Here is a 16,998-nt window from a genome sequence, read left to right on the forward strand (position 1 = left end):
CTGGGGGTGGGATGAAGCTCCCAGCTGCCTAAGATCCCACCAGCAGCTCCAGGGAGAGGTCACCCCTCCACGGTTCTCAGTCGGAGTCTGCAGGAGGAAGGAGTGAATGACACCCCCCACCCAAAGCTTGGCCAAGGTCAAGGGAGAAGACAGGTCATGGAGCCCCCAGAAGAACAAAGACACAGGGCCCCTGCCCTTCCCTCCTCCCAGGTCCTCCTGGCTCTAGAGGGGTTCCTGCCTGAGGCTTGGCCCCAGCCCCAGAACAATCCTGTCTGGTTTTCTTAAAGTCCTAAATGAGAGGAGGTGAGGCGGGGCGGCGGGGGCGTCCAGGAGAATCAAGGCTTGAGCAGATCCAGGTTTCAATCCCACATCAGCCACTTCCTGCTGTGGGACTGATGCACGTTACTCCCCTCTCTGGGCCTGATCTGCAGAATGGGGACAGGCAGCCCAGCTCCCAGGCTTTCAATGGGCTTGGCTGTAGGGATTCAGCGAGGCCTGGCAGGCAGGAAGGAATCTCTAAACAGGGGTATCTCCTGTGGGTTCACAAACAGAGGTCATTTTTGCAGCCCCAGACTTGAGGGGTTGGCAGGCCCCCTGCACGGGAAGCCCTAACACAGGGGCCCTGCAACCAAGACCACCAGCATCTCAGACCTCCGACCTAGATCAGCAGAAGATCTCTGCCTGCAAAGCTCTCAGCATGCATTTGGCGCCCTGTAAACACTGGTTTTTATGAGAGTTTGGTAGCGCTCTGTTGGGCAGTCAGGGAGTCTGGCTTCTCATCCCAGTTCTGCTGCTGTGTGACCTAGGACAGGTTCCTCAACCTCTCTGGGCCATAATCATGCCTCTCAGCTTCAGCCCAGAGTCACTCTGCTGAGGAAGCCGGGGACATTGTGGAGCTGAAAGGCCTGTCCCCGGAGACCTCCTACGGTGAAGGGTGTGTGTTGATTTCCTGCTAAGATTAAAATAAAAACCTGCCGCTCGCTCTCCCTGTGGCAATGCTGCAAAACGTTAACAAGCAAAGGAGACAAATAGAGTCAGTTGTTCCCAACACACGAGTGGCCATCCGAGCTGGAGAGATACTTACTTCCCTGTGTGGTCACTCTCCAGGGAATCGGCTTCCCCAGAGGCACAAAGAACAGGGCTTGGAGGAAAGGCCTGGAAGAGGGTCTGCCCCACAGCCCCTGGAGACCACCCGAGGACCCAGGCCCCAGCCCTGGAGGATGCCAGCATCCAGTCACTGCCGAGCAAGGGTCATCATCACCCTTGGGGTCCGTCAGGAAACCCAGGAAGGGACCTAAGGACAGGGGAGCAGGTCTCGTCCCCGCCACCAGGCGAGCTACGGGGGCCCTGCTCCTCCTCCTCCCCTCTAGAGCAGTGCTGCCCAACAGAACTTTCTATGAGGATGGAAAAGCTCTGTCGGGGCGCCTGGGTGGCTCAGTCTGCCTTCAGCTCAGATCATGATCTTGGGGTCCTGGGATCGGGCCCCGTGTCGGGCTCCCTGCTCAGTGGGGAGCCTGCTTCTCCCTCTCCTTCTGCCCCTTCCCACCCTGCTTGTGCTCTCTCTCTCTCTCTCACTTTCTCTCTCTCAAATAAATGTAATCTTAAAAAACACAAAACACAAAACTGGCCATGCTGTGTGACTCCAGGCAAGGTGCTGCCCTCTCTGAACTCCAATTTCACCATCCTAACATGCAGGGGTGCAGCTAACGGACGCCAGACAGCTTCTAACACCCCCTTACTCTGTCCCAGAACGTCCCCCCCCCAGGAAAAACCTACAGGAAAATGACATTATAATTTCCTCATTTGGAATAAACCACTGCAGGCTTAGGTACGTAAGCAATCGTGCCAAAGGAGTGATTTACGAGGCGTTTCTCTCTCCCGGGCCCGAGATGCAGTTATAGCTCGTGCTTTAACATCGGGGATTACAGCTTTCTCATGAGTCAGGTCCTTTCCTCGGAGACCTGTGACCTTCCCAGGGATGGGACCTGAATGGCAAAAGGTGATGAAATGAGGATGAGGGGTGAGGGGACCAGGGGCCCAGGGCCAGTGCTGAATTCCAGGGCTGGATTTTCACATCCTTGGCCCCACTCAAGCCTCCCCCTGCCTCCCTCCCCCATGTAGGCAGATGGGGACAGTGAGTCCCAGGGGGTCGAAGACCCCTCCCTCCCTCCCTCCGCCCGAGGTGGCAGAGGTGGGACTCGAGCTCGAAGTCTGCTGACAAAGGCCGGGACTTCCGCCCCTCCGGGGCAGACCGGGGCACTCACCATGGAATCTAACGCAGACACGAGGCTGGTGATGATCTCGTCTTTGCGGGTGAAGGCGGAGCTCCAGCGGTCAGGCCCGCAGCTGTTGGCGGGAATGTCGCAGCGCTTCCCCAACAAGGCCATGGTCACCTGGATGGAGGGAGGCCGCGGAGGTGGGCGTGTGCCCCAGGGCGTGGCCCCCATGCGAATGCCGACCCCAACCCCGCCAGGCCCTCAGAACCCCAGGGCCGCCTCTACTTCCAGGGTGGGATGAACCAAGGGCTGGCCTCCCCTTTCCCCAAGGGGTTAGACGCATGAAGGCATTAGATCCCCCCCGCAGGGCCTAGTTAGGGAGGAGGCCGCACACAGCTCCGGGCAGGCACGGGCACACGCGGCAGGGTAACTGAGGAGTGCGCTCGCTCCATGGCATGTCCCCCAATCTGCAACTCCAGGGCTGAGCCCAGTACGATGACCAGTCCTCCTGGCACCTCAACTGCCAACTTTCCCCTGCACGTAGCTCTGGCCGTGGCTCTCCCTTGCTCACACACCCTCCATGGCTCCCTACTGCCCACGTTAGCTCTGCACTCCTGCCCCTCGCCCAACTCCCCCTCCACACCCCACACTCCGGGTGCTCTAAGAATCACCGTCCCCCAAACATACCCACGTCCTTCATGGGGCCCCAACTGTCACAGGTTTCCCTCTCCCTGACCCGAGTGGCCTTTGGGTTCCTCTGTCATCTGCCGACAGCCCACTCAGCTTTTAATTGTCACCCCTGCTGAGAGGGTGCCCTCAACGGCCCCACCTCCTGCCCCTTCCCGCCCTGGCTGGGCCAGCTGTCCTGGCTGGCCTCCCACATGTCCCCAGGCTCCTCTGTCACAGCTTTCTACCAAGCTGCAATGGGCAAGGCCACTGTCCCGAGGCCCGCGAGCCCCAGTCTCAGAGGTTCAGAAAGATAGTGGAGGCCACTTCATCTCAGGACAGGGTTCCCCCAAGACAGGACTTTGCCCCATTGTCATGAGGCTCCTGGAGGACAGAGGTGCACCCTCCCCTTGCTGGAGTGCCCTCAGACCAGGGCCCAATGCCAGGGCTCGAGGCAGGGGACAGGCCTGCTGCCCTTGCACCACCTGGTCCAGCCTGGGCACCCACTAGACACAAAGGTCAGCCTCTCCTGCATCCGGTTCCGTCCTGCCCCTCCCCTACCAGAACCCGAGGAGGCAGGTCCGGGGGGCCACCCACAGGCTGCCCCAGTGCCCTTCCTCGAAGGCAGGGACCCTCGGTTTCCCTCTCTGGGCTCAGCTCCCCTAATGCTCTGTGCACGGGCCCCAGGCCAGGTGCTGGCAACCAGGTCAGGGGTGCGAGCAGGGAGCAGGGCTGAGGGCCTCAGAGTCTATGGATCCTGGCCTCCCTCCTTCCTGCTGATGGGGGGTGGGGGCACCGGGCAGGTTGACAGCTAGGCCCGATGTCTTAAAGGGTGCCAAGCCCAGAGTGTCTTCTGCCACCGCAGCTGCCCCCTGGACCATAAGCTCTGTGAGGGCAGGGACCGGCTTGCCAGTCACTGCTGCACCCCCAGGGCCCAGCTCAGGGCCCGCCGTGCGCAACGGGCCAAGGCGGGGCGCGGTCCACACCACAGACTGGAGGCCTTTCGTGAGTCGTGGAACCGGTGATACGGAACGAGTGCATCACACATAACAAGGTGCGAAGTGTCCCAACTGCTGTTGTGGAAACATACAAAGGAATTAGGAAAGCACTCGAGCTTGGCTCCCACCTCAGGTCTGGCCCGAGTCTGCTATTTGGCTGTGAATAAATATTGATTTTAACAACTGGCCAGTCAGCAGTTGGCCAACATGTGAATTGGGTTCACTTCGAAATGTTTACAAGATGTATTTCTTCAACCAGGTTGCAATTTTATAAATGTTTGAAGTCCACAGCATTAAGGGATGTGTGACAGGCCATGTAGGGGACATCCTCATGGGGGCCACAGGCAGCCGGTGGCCAGAGCCTGGGGCCTTGTGCGGCACAAAGCCCACTGGAGGGTCCACCGTGTGACCAGCGGAGAGGTTTGCCTGCCTGGGGCGCTTGAAGGCTTCTCCCCTCCCTTCAGCCACCCCCTCGAGCCATTCCCAGAAAGACCTCAGCCTGCCAGCCTCCTGGCCCAAATTGAATCAGGGCAAAGCAGGAGGCACCAGACAGCCCTGGCCTCCGGGCCGCCCCAGACAGCTGGTGGCTCCTTCCTGCAAAGTCCTAATCCATTTAGGAAGGAACCAGGGACGCAGGGAGGGAAGGATGGAGGGAGGGAGGGAGGGAGGAAAGGGGGGCTCGGCTTGGGCTAGCCCCCAGCTCCTTGTCCGGGGGAAGGTGGATGCACTTCGGGAGGCGGCAGAAGACCCTCCTGCAAAGGCCCGGGGCCTCTGGGAGGGGGCGGGCTCCATGCGGCTGGAGCAGCTGGGCATGGGCCAGAGGCGCAAGAGCCCTGGGGCCGGGAAGAAAACCACCCCATAAAACCAACAAACTATGCAGAATAGAGAACAGGAAGATGAGAGCAGTAAACCAGGAGGCACTGAGTGGCCAGCATAAACAGGAGAGCGTCCCGGGGGTCAGGGGGTCGAAAGGGCGGTGAGGACGGGAGCCACTGTGGAGCCCTCGGGCGCACAGCACAGAGGCTAGGGCTGGGCAAGGCTGGAGGCACCCAAGTGCTGCTCTGGGGCACCCAGGGGAGGACACGAGAAGCGTCACGTCGGGGAACAGGCAGCTGGCTCCTGAAGCAGGGCATAGGTGGGGAGCAACTGTCAGCGACCCTTGGGTTCCTCGGTGGACAAGGCCTGCAAGGGCCAGGAGGCGAGCAGGGATGCTGTGAGCAAGCATCCTCTCTCCCCCGACAGACACTTCTCCCGAGGCTGCCAGGGGGCCACCCACCTGGCTTACCTCCCACCTCCCGGACATTTGCCCTGCTGGCTATGACCAAAACCCAACCGCCGGCACCGACCGCTAACCCCACCTCGGGCACTGATCGCTAACCCGACCTCCGGCACCGACCGCTAACGCTGACCTCCGGCACCGACCGCTAACGCTGACCTCCGGCACTGACCGCTAACCCGACCTCGGGCACCGATCGCTAACCCGACCTCGGGCACCGACCGCTAACCCGACCTCCGGCACCGACCGCTAACCCGACCTCGGGCACCGACCGCTAACCCGACCTCCGGCACCGACCGCTAACCCTGACCTCCTACACCGACCGCTAACCCGACCTCAGGCACCGACCGCTAACCCTGACTGCTAACCCAACCGCTGGCAGGCTGTGGCTCGGTCCTGGCCCCTCCTCTTCCCCGTCCAATTCTGTCCCTCTCTGCCAGGCAATCTTTTGGCTTAATGTCACCTGGAGGCTGGTGACTATCGGTTTCTCTCCCTCCCCTCTCCCTGAACGCCACCTCCTCTGCCGCCTCCTCCTTTTCAATGTCTAAGAAGCAACTCACCGGGAGCAGGCCCCACGTGTCCCACTCAGACCTGCTCCTCCCCAGCGAGCCACTCGGGTACTCGGGCTCACACTGAGGCCTCGTCCCCGGCTCCCTTGTCCCTCGCTTCTAAAACGATGCAGGGAGAATGCTGCCCACGTGGCTCCGGAAAGCACCCAGATCTGTCCGCCTCTCATCACCGCCAGGGCCCCCTCCCCACCCAGGCCACCATCCTTGCTCGCCCACTCCATGGCCAGGCCTCCTCGCTGGCCTCCCTGCCCTTCTCTCGTCGCCACGGTCCCTCCTGCCAAGAGCAGCCACGTCAGTCTCACGCCACTGTCCTGCTTGGAAGAGTCGAAGTAACAGCTCTGAGCATAGGTGCTGTGTGAGCCGGGCCCACCTGCCTTCTCTGGCCCATTGGCCCTCTCCGCTCCGCGCTGGGCTCTGGCTCCATCCTCCTCGTGTCCCTCACATGCCACCTGCACTCCCCTCTCCGGGCCTTATGCCTGTGGTTCCCCCCGTGCAGCGGGCTCTTCCAGGCCTGCCCCTCGCTCCATCAACCCCGACCCCCAGCTCCTCTGCACCCCGTCCCTGACCGCATAGCAGACCCCTCACACCAGCTCCCCGTCTCTTCTTTTCCGCACAGAATCTGCTGCCATCTGAAGGGACTTGCTCATGTGCTTCTCGCCCGACTTCCCCAGCAGGAATGGGGGCCCTGGGGGGGCCGGGGCCGCGCCTGCCAGGTTCACGGGATGCCCGCTGCCTCGAACGCCTGCTTGGGTTTTCATGGGCATGCAACAAATATTCATGGAACTAGCCAGTGTGACGGGTGGCAGGAACTGGGACGGTCACAAGCTATACGCAGAGTGACAAGTTTGGGCTTGGAAGGCTCTCAAAAAATAAAAAAAATTAAAAAATAAAGGCAATGTGCGACACGGCAAGTCTGGATGCATTCGGATCGCAGAGGAATGGTCCAGGAACTGAAAGTGACGGAGGCTGCTGGGTCAGCCAGGCGTCCTGGACAGGTGCTCCTCTCGCGGCTCAGGACCCCAGCACCAGCGCCCGTGGACACTGGTCTGGGGTGGGGCACCAGTGTGTGTCACCCTCTCTGCTTCTGTGATCCTCCATCACAGAGGCAAGGACCCCCAGCCGGTGGGTACTGAGGATAAGGTCGGTATGTCTGTCTGTCTGTTCTCAGGCCTGCTCCTGTCCTTCAAGAAGTGGCAGGAGAACTGTAATCCTCACACTCACCAGGATGGGGGCGGGGGGAGGACAGAAAGATCAGCTGATTGAAGCCATGGCTGATGCACAGCTAGGCTGATCAGCTTGCCCTGGTTCGCTCCGAACCTCTCTGAGTTTAGCACAGGAAGTCCCCTGTCCTGGGAGACCCCTCAATCCCAGGCAAACGGAGACCGCTGGTCACCCCACGACACAGGGACCAAGAGGCCCATATGCCCCTCCCACATGCTGAGAACAAGACGGACAGACGGGAAGGCGAAGTGATGGACACTAGGGCCTGTCCTCAGGTCCAAAATATCAATTTTGGGACTCCTGGGTGGCTCAGTCGGTTAAGCATTTGCCTTCAGCTCAGGTCATGATCTCGGGGTCCTGGGATCGAGCCCTGCGTCTGGTTCCCTGCTCAGCGGGGGGTCTGCTTCTCCCTCTCCCTCTGCCTGCCTCTCTGCCTACTTGTGATCTCTCTGTCAAATAAATAAATAAAATCTTTAAAAAAAAATCAGTGTTACCTAATCAGGTGAGAGATGGGCTGGGCGGCTCCTGGGGGAGGGGACAGGCCCTCCTTCTCCAGGGAGATCTCAAGGAGGTGGGGGAAAGCCACTCTCTTGACCTATCTGGAGACCAGATGCGGGCCAGGGTCTTGTTTTATGAAGCACTGAAAGGCAGAGCTGGGGCTAAGTGAAGACCCTGGGTCCCGGGGGAGGCTGACACGCAGGCAGGTACAGCCGGGATGATCTCTGGGCATGGTTCCAGCTCCAACATCCCGATTCCAGTTTCCGAGCAGCTCTGCTCTTCCTGCCTGATGCCCTCCTCCCCCCACCCCCCCAGCTGGGGACTCCTTGCCCACACAGTGGCAGCTTTGCTGACCGCCGAGAGCTGGAGGCCAGCCCGGTCTCTGAGCCGAAGAGTAGCCAAGCGCTTGTGTGCCCGTCTGAGTCACTACGGCCCCGACCCAGGGCAGACCTGTCTCCAGTTGGGAGGCATCCATGGGGGCCAGGCCCAGAAAGCCCACGGGCACCTCGGCTGGGGTCTCTAATCCCAAACACCTCGCACTGGGCGCTCCAGGCCAGCTAGGAGGCTCGGTGGGAGGTGTCCCTGTGCCTGTCCTTTCCGCTGCCCGTGGCCTGCTTGCCTGGGGAGACAGGTACTCGCTCTGGCGGGTACCTGATCTCTCGCAGTGACGCGTGACCCAGCGGGAGAAGCGAACGGGGCTGATGGGGTAGGAGGTGGGAGAGGGGTGTGCAAAGCAAAAAAGTCAGGGCTGCAGAGGAACCTCTTGGCCCAGCCTATCTAAAACTCCCCTTCCCCACCAGCATCCGGATGCTCCCTCATCCAAGGGTTCAACCCCCCAACTCCTCCTCCCCTCCTTGCCCTGCTTCCACTACCAGCTCCTCCCTCCCCTCCCGGGCTGAAGATCCAGCCTCATGGCCACCAACCATGGCCGTCCACCAGGGCCCCCTCGGACACTGCTGTCCCATTCATGAGCACTCTGACATCTGTGACCGCTGTCCAGGGAGCAGGTAGGATGGAGGGGACTTGCCCCATTTTAAGGGTGAAGAAACCAAGACCTATAGGACCTTCCTGTTCAAAGGGAGTGACAAAGCCAGGATGACACGTGGGACATCTGATACAACCAGTCCCTTTTTGCTCCTACTTGGGGCAAGAGTCCCCGTTCTGAGGCATGGGGCTCATGGCGGAACCCCAGGTGCGGTGACCAGCCATCAGGGTGGCCGATGAGACCCAAGGAGGCCAGCAGAGAGAGGCTGAGGAAGAGCTTGTGTGTTCGATGACAGGAGTCCAGGTGCCCGTCCTCCACACCGTGGGCCCAGGGCTCAGAGCGACACACAGAGGACACCCAAAGGGGCCCAGGCCTCAAACAGCAAGTGCCAAGGAGGTGGGGTCAGCCGGCCATCCAGGGACCCGGCTGCCCCTCTCCCTGACAGGGGCTCAGCAGAGGGGAGTGAAGGAGAGAGCGACATGGCTGTTTCCCAAACACCCAGACCCAGTGAGACCCTGATGTCTGGCTAATTCTCCCACCCACCCTCAATTTCCAGAGTAGGACTTCGAGCCTCGAGCACCCTGACCATAAACCCCAGAGCCAGCATGTGGAAAAGGCGGGATCTCAGCCCACATCCCCCTGAAGAAATTGGGGTCCCTCCGATGCAGCCTTCGACTACTTCCCTCTGGGATGCCAACAGACCAGCGGGTGAGGCCTGGCTGGCAGGGAAAGGGGGGCCCACTCAGCACTAGGCTTCCTCGCCCATGGGGCCCAGGCAGGGAGACCCCAGGAGGGCCTGGGGGAAGTGGGCCTGTCCCCCGAGCCCAGGGCCACCAGTGGCGGGTGCCTTCCCTGGCCAGTGGCCTAACTGGGAATCGAGCCTGCTCACGTGAGTTTCCCCTCAAGTCTGCTGGAGCCTGACAAGTACATGCTTAAGGAATCGGGAGTGTGAGTGGGCATCTGTGTGCGTGTCTGCGTGAGATGTGCAGATGTGATGATACGTGTGTCTGAGAGAGAAAGCACAGCGGTGGAATGCATGGGGATGGGTAAGAAAGGAGACCGTGTGCGCACAACCCACACGGAACGAGAGCAGCCCCCCCACCCCACCCCGGCCATAGTGACAGCATGTGGCCTGGCCCACCAGGCTGGGGAAGGTCCCTTGTCCCCATGGGTTTGGGATTGAACCAAGAAACCAATGCTGAAAGCTCTCCTACAACCAGCATGCTAGGGAGTGGTGAGCTAGGGGCCACCCATGAGCTGGGTCTGCTCCAGCCCCTTCCATATCAGGGGCGTGGGCGCCCCTCCCTTCCTCCTTCCCTTCCACACACTTCTTGATCCCCGAGGGCTACAATGGGTGCTCATCAGCCACCTAGCTGGGCTGTCCTGGGAGAGAGCAGAGAGCACACCTCCACCTGGCTGTCAGCCGGGTCCCGGTCCCCAGGCAGTGCGGTCTGCCAAGCGGGGTGGGGGCAGCCTGCAGAAGCTGAGGCTGGCCTACCTCTCAGGAGGCCCCAGGCAGGACGCTTCCCTGGCCTCCCTTCACCCCAACCTGTTTATTCAATCCTCCTGGGAGCCTACCCCGGGTTAGGCAGACTTGGAAATGACTCAGATGGCCCCACCTGCCCTCCTAGTGCTCACAGGGCCGGCCTGTCCACAGAGAATTATCAGACCATGAAATGAGGACAAGCAGGGAAGCGTGCCCAAGTTACAGAGCTTGACGCCACGGAAAGGGGTTCCTCACATCTTCTGTTTTACTTAGCTTTGGGGGAATAGGGGTCTCCAAACAAGGTTTCCCGGAGTTGATGAATACTGAGATGGGTTTTGAAGGGTGAAAGCACACGTGGAAAGGTGATTTCTGTGGCACAGGGGAGAAGCTTGGCTTGCAGATACACAACCTTCACTCCGTAAGCAAAGGGAAACGTTTGGCTGCACTCACCCACTGTTCACTCTGGAGTGTCAATCCTAAGATTAGAGTGGATGCCAGGACGCAGAGGTATCTGGGCCCCCATGAACCTACCAGCTCCCATGTGCCCCCGCCCCTGACCTGCCGAGAACCGGCCTGTACAAAGAACAGGGCCAAGAAAGGTGTTCGGTGCGGAGAGGCCATTTACGCAGGTTCGGAAGAATCAGACGCAAGAAAAGAGTAGGCGGAGGAGGAGGGGGGTCCTCTGGACAGGGTGCCTCACCAGCAAAGGCACTGAGGCATGAGCCTGCAGGGTGTGGTATGGGGCCCTCCTGGAGGCTGGGAGGGGAGCTGGGGCAGATCCCTGAGCCCTTCCAACATAGACCGAGGTCAGACTCTGAAACCGTCTGGTAGGAAACACCCATGCTCCGTCCCACCCTCAGCCCCAGATCCTGGGCCTGCACCTCAGAGGGCCCCGCTCCGGGCCCCCTCCAAGGGACAGCAGTGTGCAGGCCTAAGAGGACACACTCCACCCGGAGCATGAATCTGCCCCCGAATATCTTCTGGGTGCTCAGGCCCCTGGGGTCCACTGGGCAAAGAAATCCCCATTCTGGGCCCCCGGAGGCCGCTTCTCTGGTGTGTCCTCCCCCTGTGGTTCTCAGCATGACAACAAATTATTGGACACATCTCCCAACAAGTGGAGATACCCAGTTCCCCTCCTTCTTGAATACGGGCCTTCATAACTCACTTCTAGCCCACAGCCAGCTGATATCGCCACCACGTGACCTCCAAGCCCAGTCCCCAGAAGGCACTAGGCTTCTCCCGGGCTCTCATGGGAGCTCTGAGCCGACACGTCAGTGGTCCAGCTATCCCGAAGCCACCGTGATAGACCGGGGGTGGGGGGGGATGGAATCTAGTGATTCCTGGGGAGACCCAGCTCTTTCCCAGGCCAGCCGCCAGCAACAAAGAAGTCTCTGAGACACCCCCAACCCCAGCCATCTTCTGACTGCAAGTGCAGGAGATCCTGAGCAAGAACCATCAGGCCGAGTCCCGCCAAGCCCCGAACTGAGAGATGATTAAAGTATGAAATGACTACTGTTTGACAGTGCTGAGTTTGGGGCTACTTGTTACACGGTGACAGGTGACCGATACACCCCACAGGCAGATTAGGCAGCGCAGCTGCACCTCCAATGGACAGCTGTTTGGAAGGGTGGCTAGAGCCTGGATAGGTATTTGGGATGCCCCAGCAGCCACCAGAAGCTGGAAGAGGCAAGAGGCAGATTCTCCCCGACAGTCCCTGGAGGGCACACAGCTCTGCTGACACCTTGATTTTGAGCCAGCAGTCCTGATCTGGGTTCTGGCCTCCAGAACTGGGAGCGAATAAGTTTTGGTTGCTTTAAGGCACCAGGTTTATGGCAATTTGTTAGAGGAAATGAATCCAGTACACCTTTGCTCCTCACACCCCACCCCTGAGTCCTGGTCCACGTCCTCAATCCCCTGGACGCATATTCCTCAGCTCAGACCTCAACAGAGCTCAGGCCTGGCTTTGCCAGAAAGTTGGAAACCCCAGAACCACCACTGGAAAGGGCTGGATTTCTCCGGATGCCAGGGGAACGCCTCGGATTCAAGTCTCAGAGCCCTAAGATCCAGCTGGGCCCAAGAGCCAGTTAAAAAAAAAAAAAAATTCATTCAACCACGCAAAAGGCAAAGGCAAGAGCACACACCACCCAAACACGGCCCCCGCACCATCCGCCACCATATGCTTGTGTTTCTTGAAAAAGAAGCTTGAGAGAACAAACAAAATTCTCCCCCTGTGGGAGAATTTTCTCCTTCCCAGCAGCCCCGCCCGCCCCCCTAAACTGGATACTTCCTCTCCTCTCCAGGCAGCTCCCCAGTGGAGATGGATGAGCCCGGGGCCTTGAATTCCTGCCCCCTCCCACTGTCCACCATCACTGCATCTGGCAGAGAATACACAGGGCCAAAGCCCTGACTTCCAGTTCTCTCTGCCTGGGAAGGACCCAGGCAGGGGCGGCTGGAGGGGTCTTACACCAGCCACAGTGCACTGGAAGGCAGTCCAGACTCGGTCAAGACATGGAGTCCCAACCCTGGCTGTGGTCCCTCCTCCCCGCTAACAGAGCCTTCCTTGTGTCCTGGCATCTCACAGCAGGTGCTTGGCGGCAGTGAATCCTGGGGATTCTCTATTGCTTAGATCCAGGCAATCCCGTTCCCTTACCTGGGATTGGTTTTAGGAGAAGCATGTAACCCAATTCTGGCCACTACAACTCGAGGGGCTCCTAGGAAAGCTCTCCTTGCTCTTAGAATGTGACTGGAACCAGGGATGTCCTCCCTCTTCTGCATTTGAGTCCCCCAACCATTGACAGCCACGTGGGGACCATGAGAGGAGCCCGCCCAGGAGGTGAAGCCATCACGTGGAGGACAACAGCACAGACCCGTGGAAGAACCTGGCCCTTCGTGACTTGGAATCTACCACCTCTGGGTTTCGGCATGGATAATAAATGTCCACATTGCTTAAGCCACCTTTTTTTTTCTTTTTTAAAGATTTTATTTTTAAGTAATCTCTGCACCCAACGTGGGGCTTGAACTTACAACCCCCGAGATCAAGAGCTGTACGCTCCACCAACTGAGCCAGCCAGGCGCCCCACTTAAGCCACCTTTAATGGAGCGCTCTCTTCCCTGTGGCTGTATAGACAGGTAATCTGTAGCAGGTGCCCACTGCTCAATCCCTGCTGCCCCTATAGGCCAAAGGGACCAGAGTCACCGCTCAGGATGGAGTGCCAGAAAACAGAGGTGCTGGCCCCTCTGAAGACCCTGAGCAGGTGCCCAGGGCTGGGCTGCCCACCTTCAGATGTCCTGTTACAGGAGAAACAGACTCCTCCCTTCTCAAGTCCCCGTTTATCGGGTTACTTGCAACTGAACACATTCCTAATGGAAACAGATTCCACGGGATGCGTTTTCAAATTATATTCACTTCTGGCTCCGTCTGAAGCCGTAACTCTTTTATTTTACTGCCTTTTTTATTCCATCTTACTAGAGTTTATGTTTCTTTACGAGTCTTTCAAGTTCCTTCTGAAACAAGGCAGGCTCTAAATAAATGAAAACAAATCAATCCGATCACCTTTTAAAAGCCCTACTGCTATGCACCATTCAAGGAGAGAAAGACCCGCCTTCCAGTCTAGTCTAATGAGCAAGTTATTTAATTCCCCCCGAACCTTGCTCTCCTCATCTGTAAAATGGGGCAACAGTGCAGACCTACCTCACTGCACTGTTGGTGGGGGGAGGTAAATAACTTTAGTTGAAATGGACTCTATCCTTAGAGACCTGAGTCTCTACAACTCTCCTGATAAATGCCACCTTCCCTCAATCCTTGTCACTGAGGAGTTTGTGCAAGCACGAAAATGGAGTTTGTCCTGCTGCAGCCTCTGCACCTGCTTCCTTCTAGCGGGACATCTGGAGACACAGAGGAAGCCTGCCTGCCCTTCCCTCTGCCGTGATCCCACTCACAGTGGAGCTCTCCTGACCCTCGGACGGCCAGGGGTGTTTAGAAGGTAGTGGGGCTCCATCCCATCCCTGGTGTGCACCCAAGGCCGGAAGAAGTCTCAGGTGGATGCTGGATAAATGAACTCAAGCACTAGGTAAGGACTAGAAGAGGTGACTTATCAGATGCATTCCAAGTTGGAGATCTTATAGCAATGTCGGTAGTAATAAAATAATAGTCTCAAAAGAGATACTTATACACCCATGTTCACTGCAGCATTATTTGCAATAGCCAAAAGGTGGGAGTAACCCAAGGGTTCCCTGATGGATGAATGGATAAAGAAGATGTGGTCTATACATACAACAGAATATTTTTCAGAATATTTCTTTTTCAAAGATTTTATTTATTTGTTTGGGGGGGGGTGTGAAGAGCACAAGGAGAGGGACAAGTAGACACCATGCTGAGTACAGAGCCCGACGATGGGGCTCGATCCCACAACCCTGAGATCAGGACCCGAGCCGAAATCAAGAGTTAGACGCTCCACCGACTGAGCCACCCAGGCGCCCCCAGAATATTCTGATTTTCAAACAGGAAGGAAATTCTGGCATATGCGACAACATGAATGGACCTTAAGGACGCCATGCTGACTAAAATAAGCCAGTCACAGCACGGCAGATGTATGCCATTCCACTTACATGAGATCCCTAGAGCAGTGGCACTCACAGAGACAGGAAGGAGGATGGTGGGTGCCAGGGGCTCGGGGGTGGGCGAGGGGGACTTCCTGTTTACTGGGGACAGAGTTTCAGTACGGGCAGGTGAGAAAGTTCTGGAGAGGGGCTGCATCAGAACGTCAATGTACCTAACGCTACTGAACTGGACACCTAAAGATGGCTGTGATGGTCAATCCTGTGTGACGGGTATTTTACCCCAATTAAATAATAACAGCCATTTCCTGAGTGTTATCAAGGGACTAGGGTCTGGGGATGCGCATGGCTTCCCCAACCCTTAAGCCCATGACTGACTCTGAGGTCCCACACTAGCCCCAGGCTCACTGGCATCAAAGTATAAGATGTCACAGGGATACGGGCTTTAGTTCGACCCAAGGAAACACTTCCAAGCCGGGAGGACTGTCTGAAAGGGCAGAACAGGTGGCCGTGTAGGCACTGAGCTCCCCGTCCCTGGAAGTCTGGGGAAATCGCCCATTTATCAAGACCTTTTGAAGAAGGTCTGTGCATGTTTCTTGAAGGAGAGACTTCCACAAGTCACCTAGCAGGGGGTCATGAGGGCGGGGGTCACGAGGGCAGAGGTCAAGGACAGCTCACATTTGCTTTGGGTAGAAAGTGAGGCCATCGGGAAGGACAGCAAGAGCAAATTCCAACCACTTCGGATAATAAGCTCTTAGCACTTCTAAGTACATGATGTCAAGCATGCAGAGCTGGATGGGCCCCTCGCCCAACCACCTCCATGTGCATCAGAGATCTGGCCCACGCCCCAGATCTCTGCACACCCAGCGCACATTTGCACCATGACGCGACACCCTCTCCCCTGTGCGTAACTGCTATGCTAGGTGCAAATTCTCCCCAATCCACTGGTGCGGCTCCTTCGGGAAATAAACTTGATTTCTTTGTACCTGGGCAACAATTGCAACAGTAGGCATCCTGGTTTTATCGTAGCGCCCACGCGTGCTTGCTTCCAGGGCATTCTCCCTGGGTGCCTGGTCCGTCGAAAAAGACATCAGACACGAACAAACCACAACGACACGCAGCGACACGGCCGAGTCTCTCAAATATGATGAAAGCACCAGGAACCAAAGGTCACACCGTAGGATTCCATTTATGTGCAGCTCAAACACATCCGAACTCCGACGTTCGAAGTCAGGATGCTGGTCATCTGGCTGGAAGGAGGCATGAAAGGGGCTTCTGGGGGCTGGGAATGTTCTGTTCTCCATCTGGGTTGTGACCTGGGTGATTCCGTTTCTAAAAACCTATCGAGCTGCTAACTTATAACGATTAGCTTTTTTTTTTTCCTCAATAAAAAAGTTTTAGGGGGATGCCTGGGTGGCTCAGTCAGTTAAGCGTCTGCCTTTGGCTCAGGTCATGATCCCAGGGTCCTGGAATTGAGCCCCGCATCGGGCTCCCTGCTCAGCGGGAAGCCTGCTTCTCCCTCTCCCACTCCCACCTGCTTGTGCTCGCTCTCTCTCTGACAAATAAATAAAATCTTAAAAAAAAAAAAGTTTTACAAAGATGTCAGATACTGGAATCCCCAGTTAGGCAGCAGACACCAGGACAGCGGTCTTGACAGACCTCCAGAGGGTGAACCGAGCTCCCACCCTGAGACCAGCACTTTCAGTCCTATCACTTTATCCCGAGAAAATTCTCCGAAACATGAAGATTTATGTGAAAGGCGTCTCGCCAAAGCATGTCACACATCCGTAAATACACATGGCACACACACACCAAAGGGTAACAGCAGACCATCCAAAAGCCCCCTGGGGGCTGGAAGCAATGTCATCAGAGTGGCAACTGGCCCCGGGACACATGGAAAAAGCCAGAAACGGGCACTGCACAGACCCTTCACCTCGATTAGCCGGATCCCTGAGTGACCTACCTTCCCTCTGCTTTTTGGTCTTCTGTAAACTCTCTGAGCTAAGGATGTTATCACTTCTGCAATTTGGAAAGAAACAACGGAAAACTCAGTCCTTAGAGCCGCCCCACCCCCAGGACAGGAAAGCAGGCCCGGGGGCCTGGCAAAAGGCAGGAGCAGGGAGCTGAGGGAAGGGGCAGGTCTGTGGCCCGGCCATGGGAAGCCTGCCTCCTCTTAGCCCAAGGGTTCCCGAAGGTACGGCTTTATCCCTCTCGGGTAGAGAGGGGTTCATGAAGCGGGGCGGATGCCCCCCAGACGGGGCTCCCCAGGGCCAGGCTCAGGCCAGGCCTGTGTTCTTGGCACCAAGACAATGAAGGGAGGCCTTCCAGCTCAGTTCTGTTGTGTCTCTGCGCCCCGCAGGAGATGGGGTGCTGCGGGTGGGATGGGGTGGCCGGGCTCCGGTGGGCAGATGGCTCTCCGGGGTCAGGTTTCTGCCCCGTTATTTAAAGCCCGGCTCCCGGCTCCGGGCTCCTGGCGGGCGGGCAGGGGCAGCCGCTGCCTGCGTGACTAGGATGAGAAATCGCAAT

General features: G+C 57.9%; 1 protein-coding gene across 9 annotated transcripts in view; it reads right to left on the minus strand.

The window, feature by feature from the left end:
• GTF2IRD1 (GTF2I repeat domain containing 1) overlaps positions 1-16,998 on the minus strand; it is a 103,079-nt gene that overhangs the window by 67,046 nt on the left and 19,035 nt on the right. For 7 of the 9 annotated variants that reach the window (XM_064593089.1, XM_064593088.1, XM_064593087.1 and 4 more), the window contains one exon: positions 2,265-2,393. In XM_064593089.1, the coding sequence (XP_064449159.1) occupies positions 2,265-2,387 (123 nt within the window). In that variant the 5' untranslated portion in view covers positions 2,388-2,393. Of the gene's footprint in view, positions 1-1,776; positions 1,986-2,264; positions 2,396-16,998 lie in introns of those variants that run through there. The other 2 variants (XM_064593091.1, XM_064593090.1) reach the window with 2 other exon arrangements.

The sequence above is a fragment of the Mirounga angustirostris genome, unplaced genomic scaffold (genome assembly GCF_029215605.1).
Source record: "Mirounga angustirostris isolate CCGP_5_RB_7025 unplaced genomic scaffold, mMirAng1.0.hap1 SCAF_5, whole genome shotgun sequence".
In the NCBI taxonomy this organism is placed as follows: Eukaryota; Metazoa; Chordata; class Mammalia; order Carnivora; family Phocidae; genus Mirounga; species Mirounga angustirostris.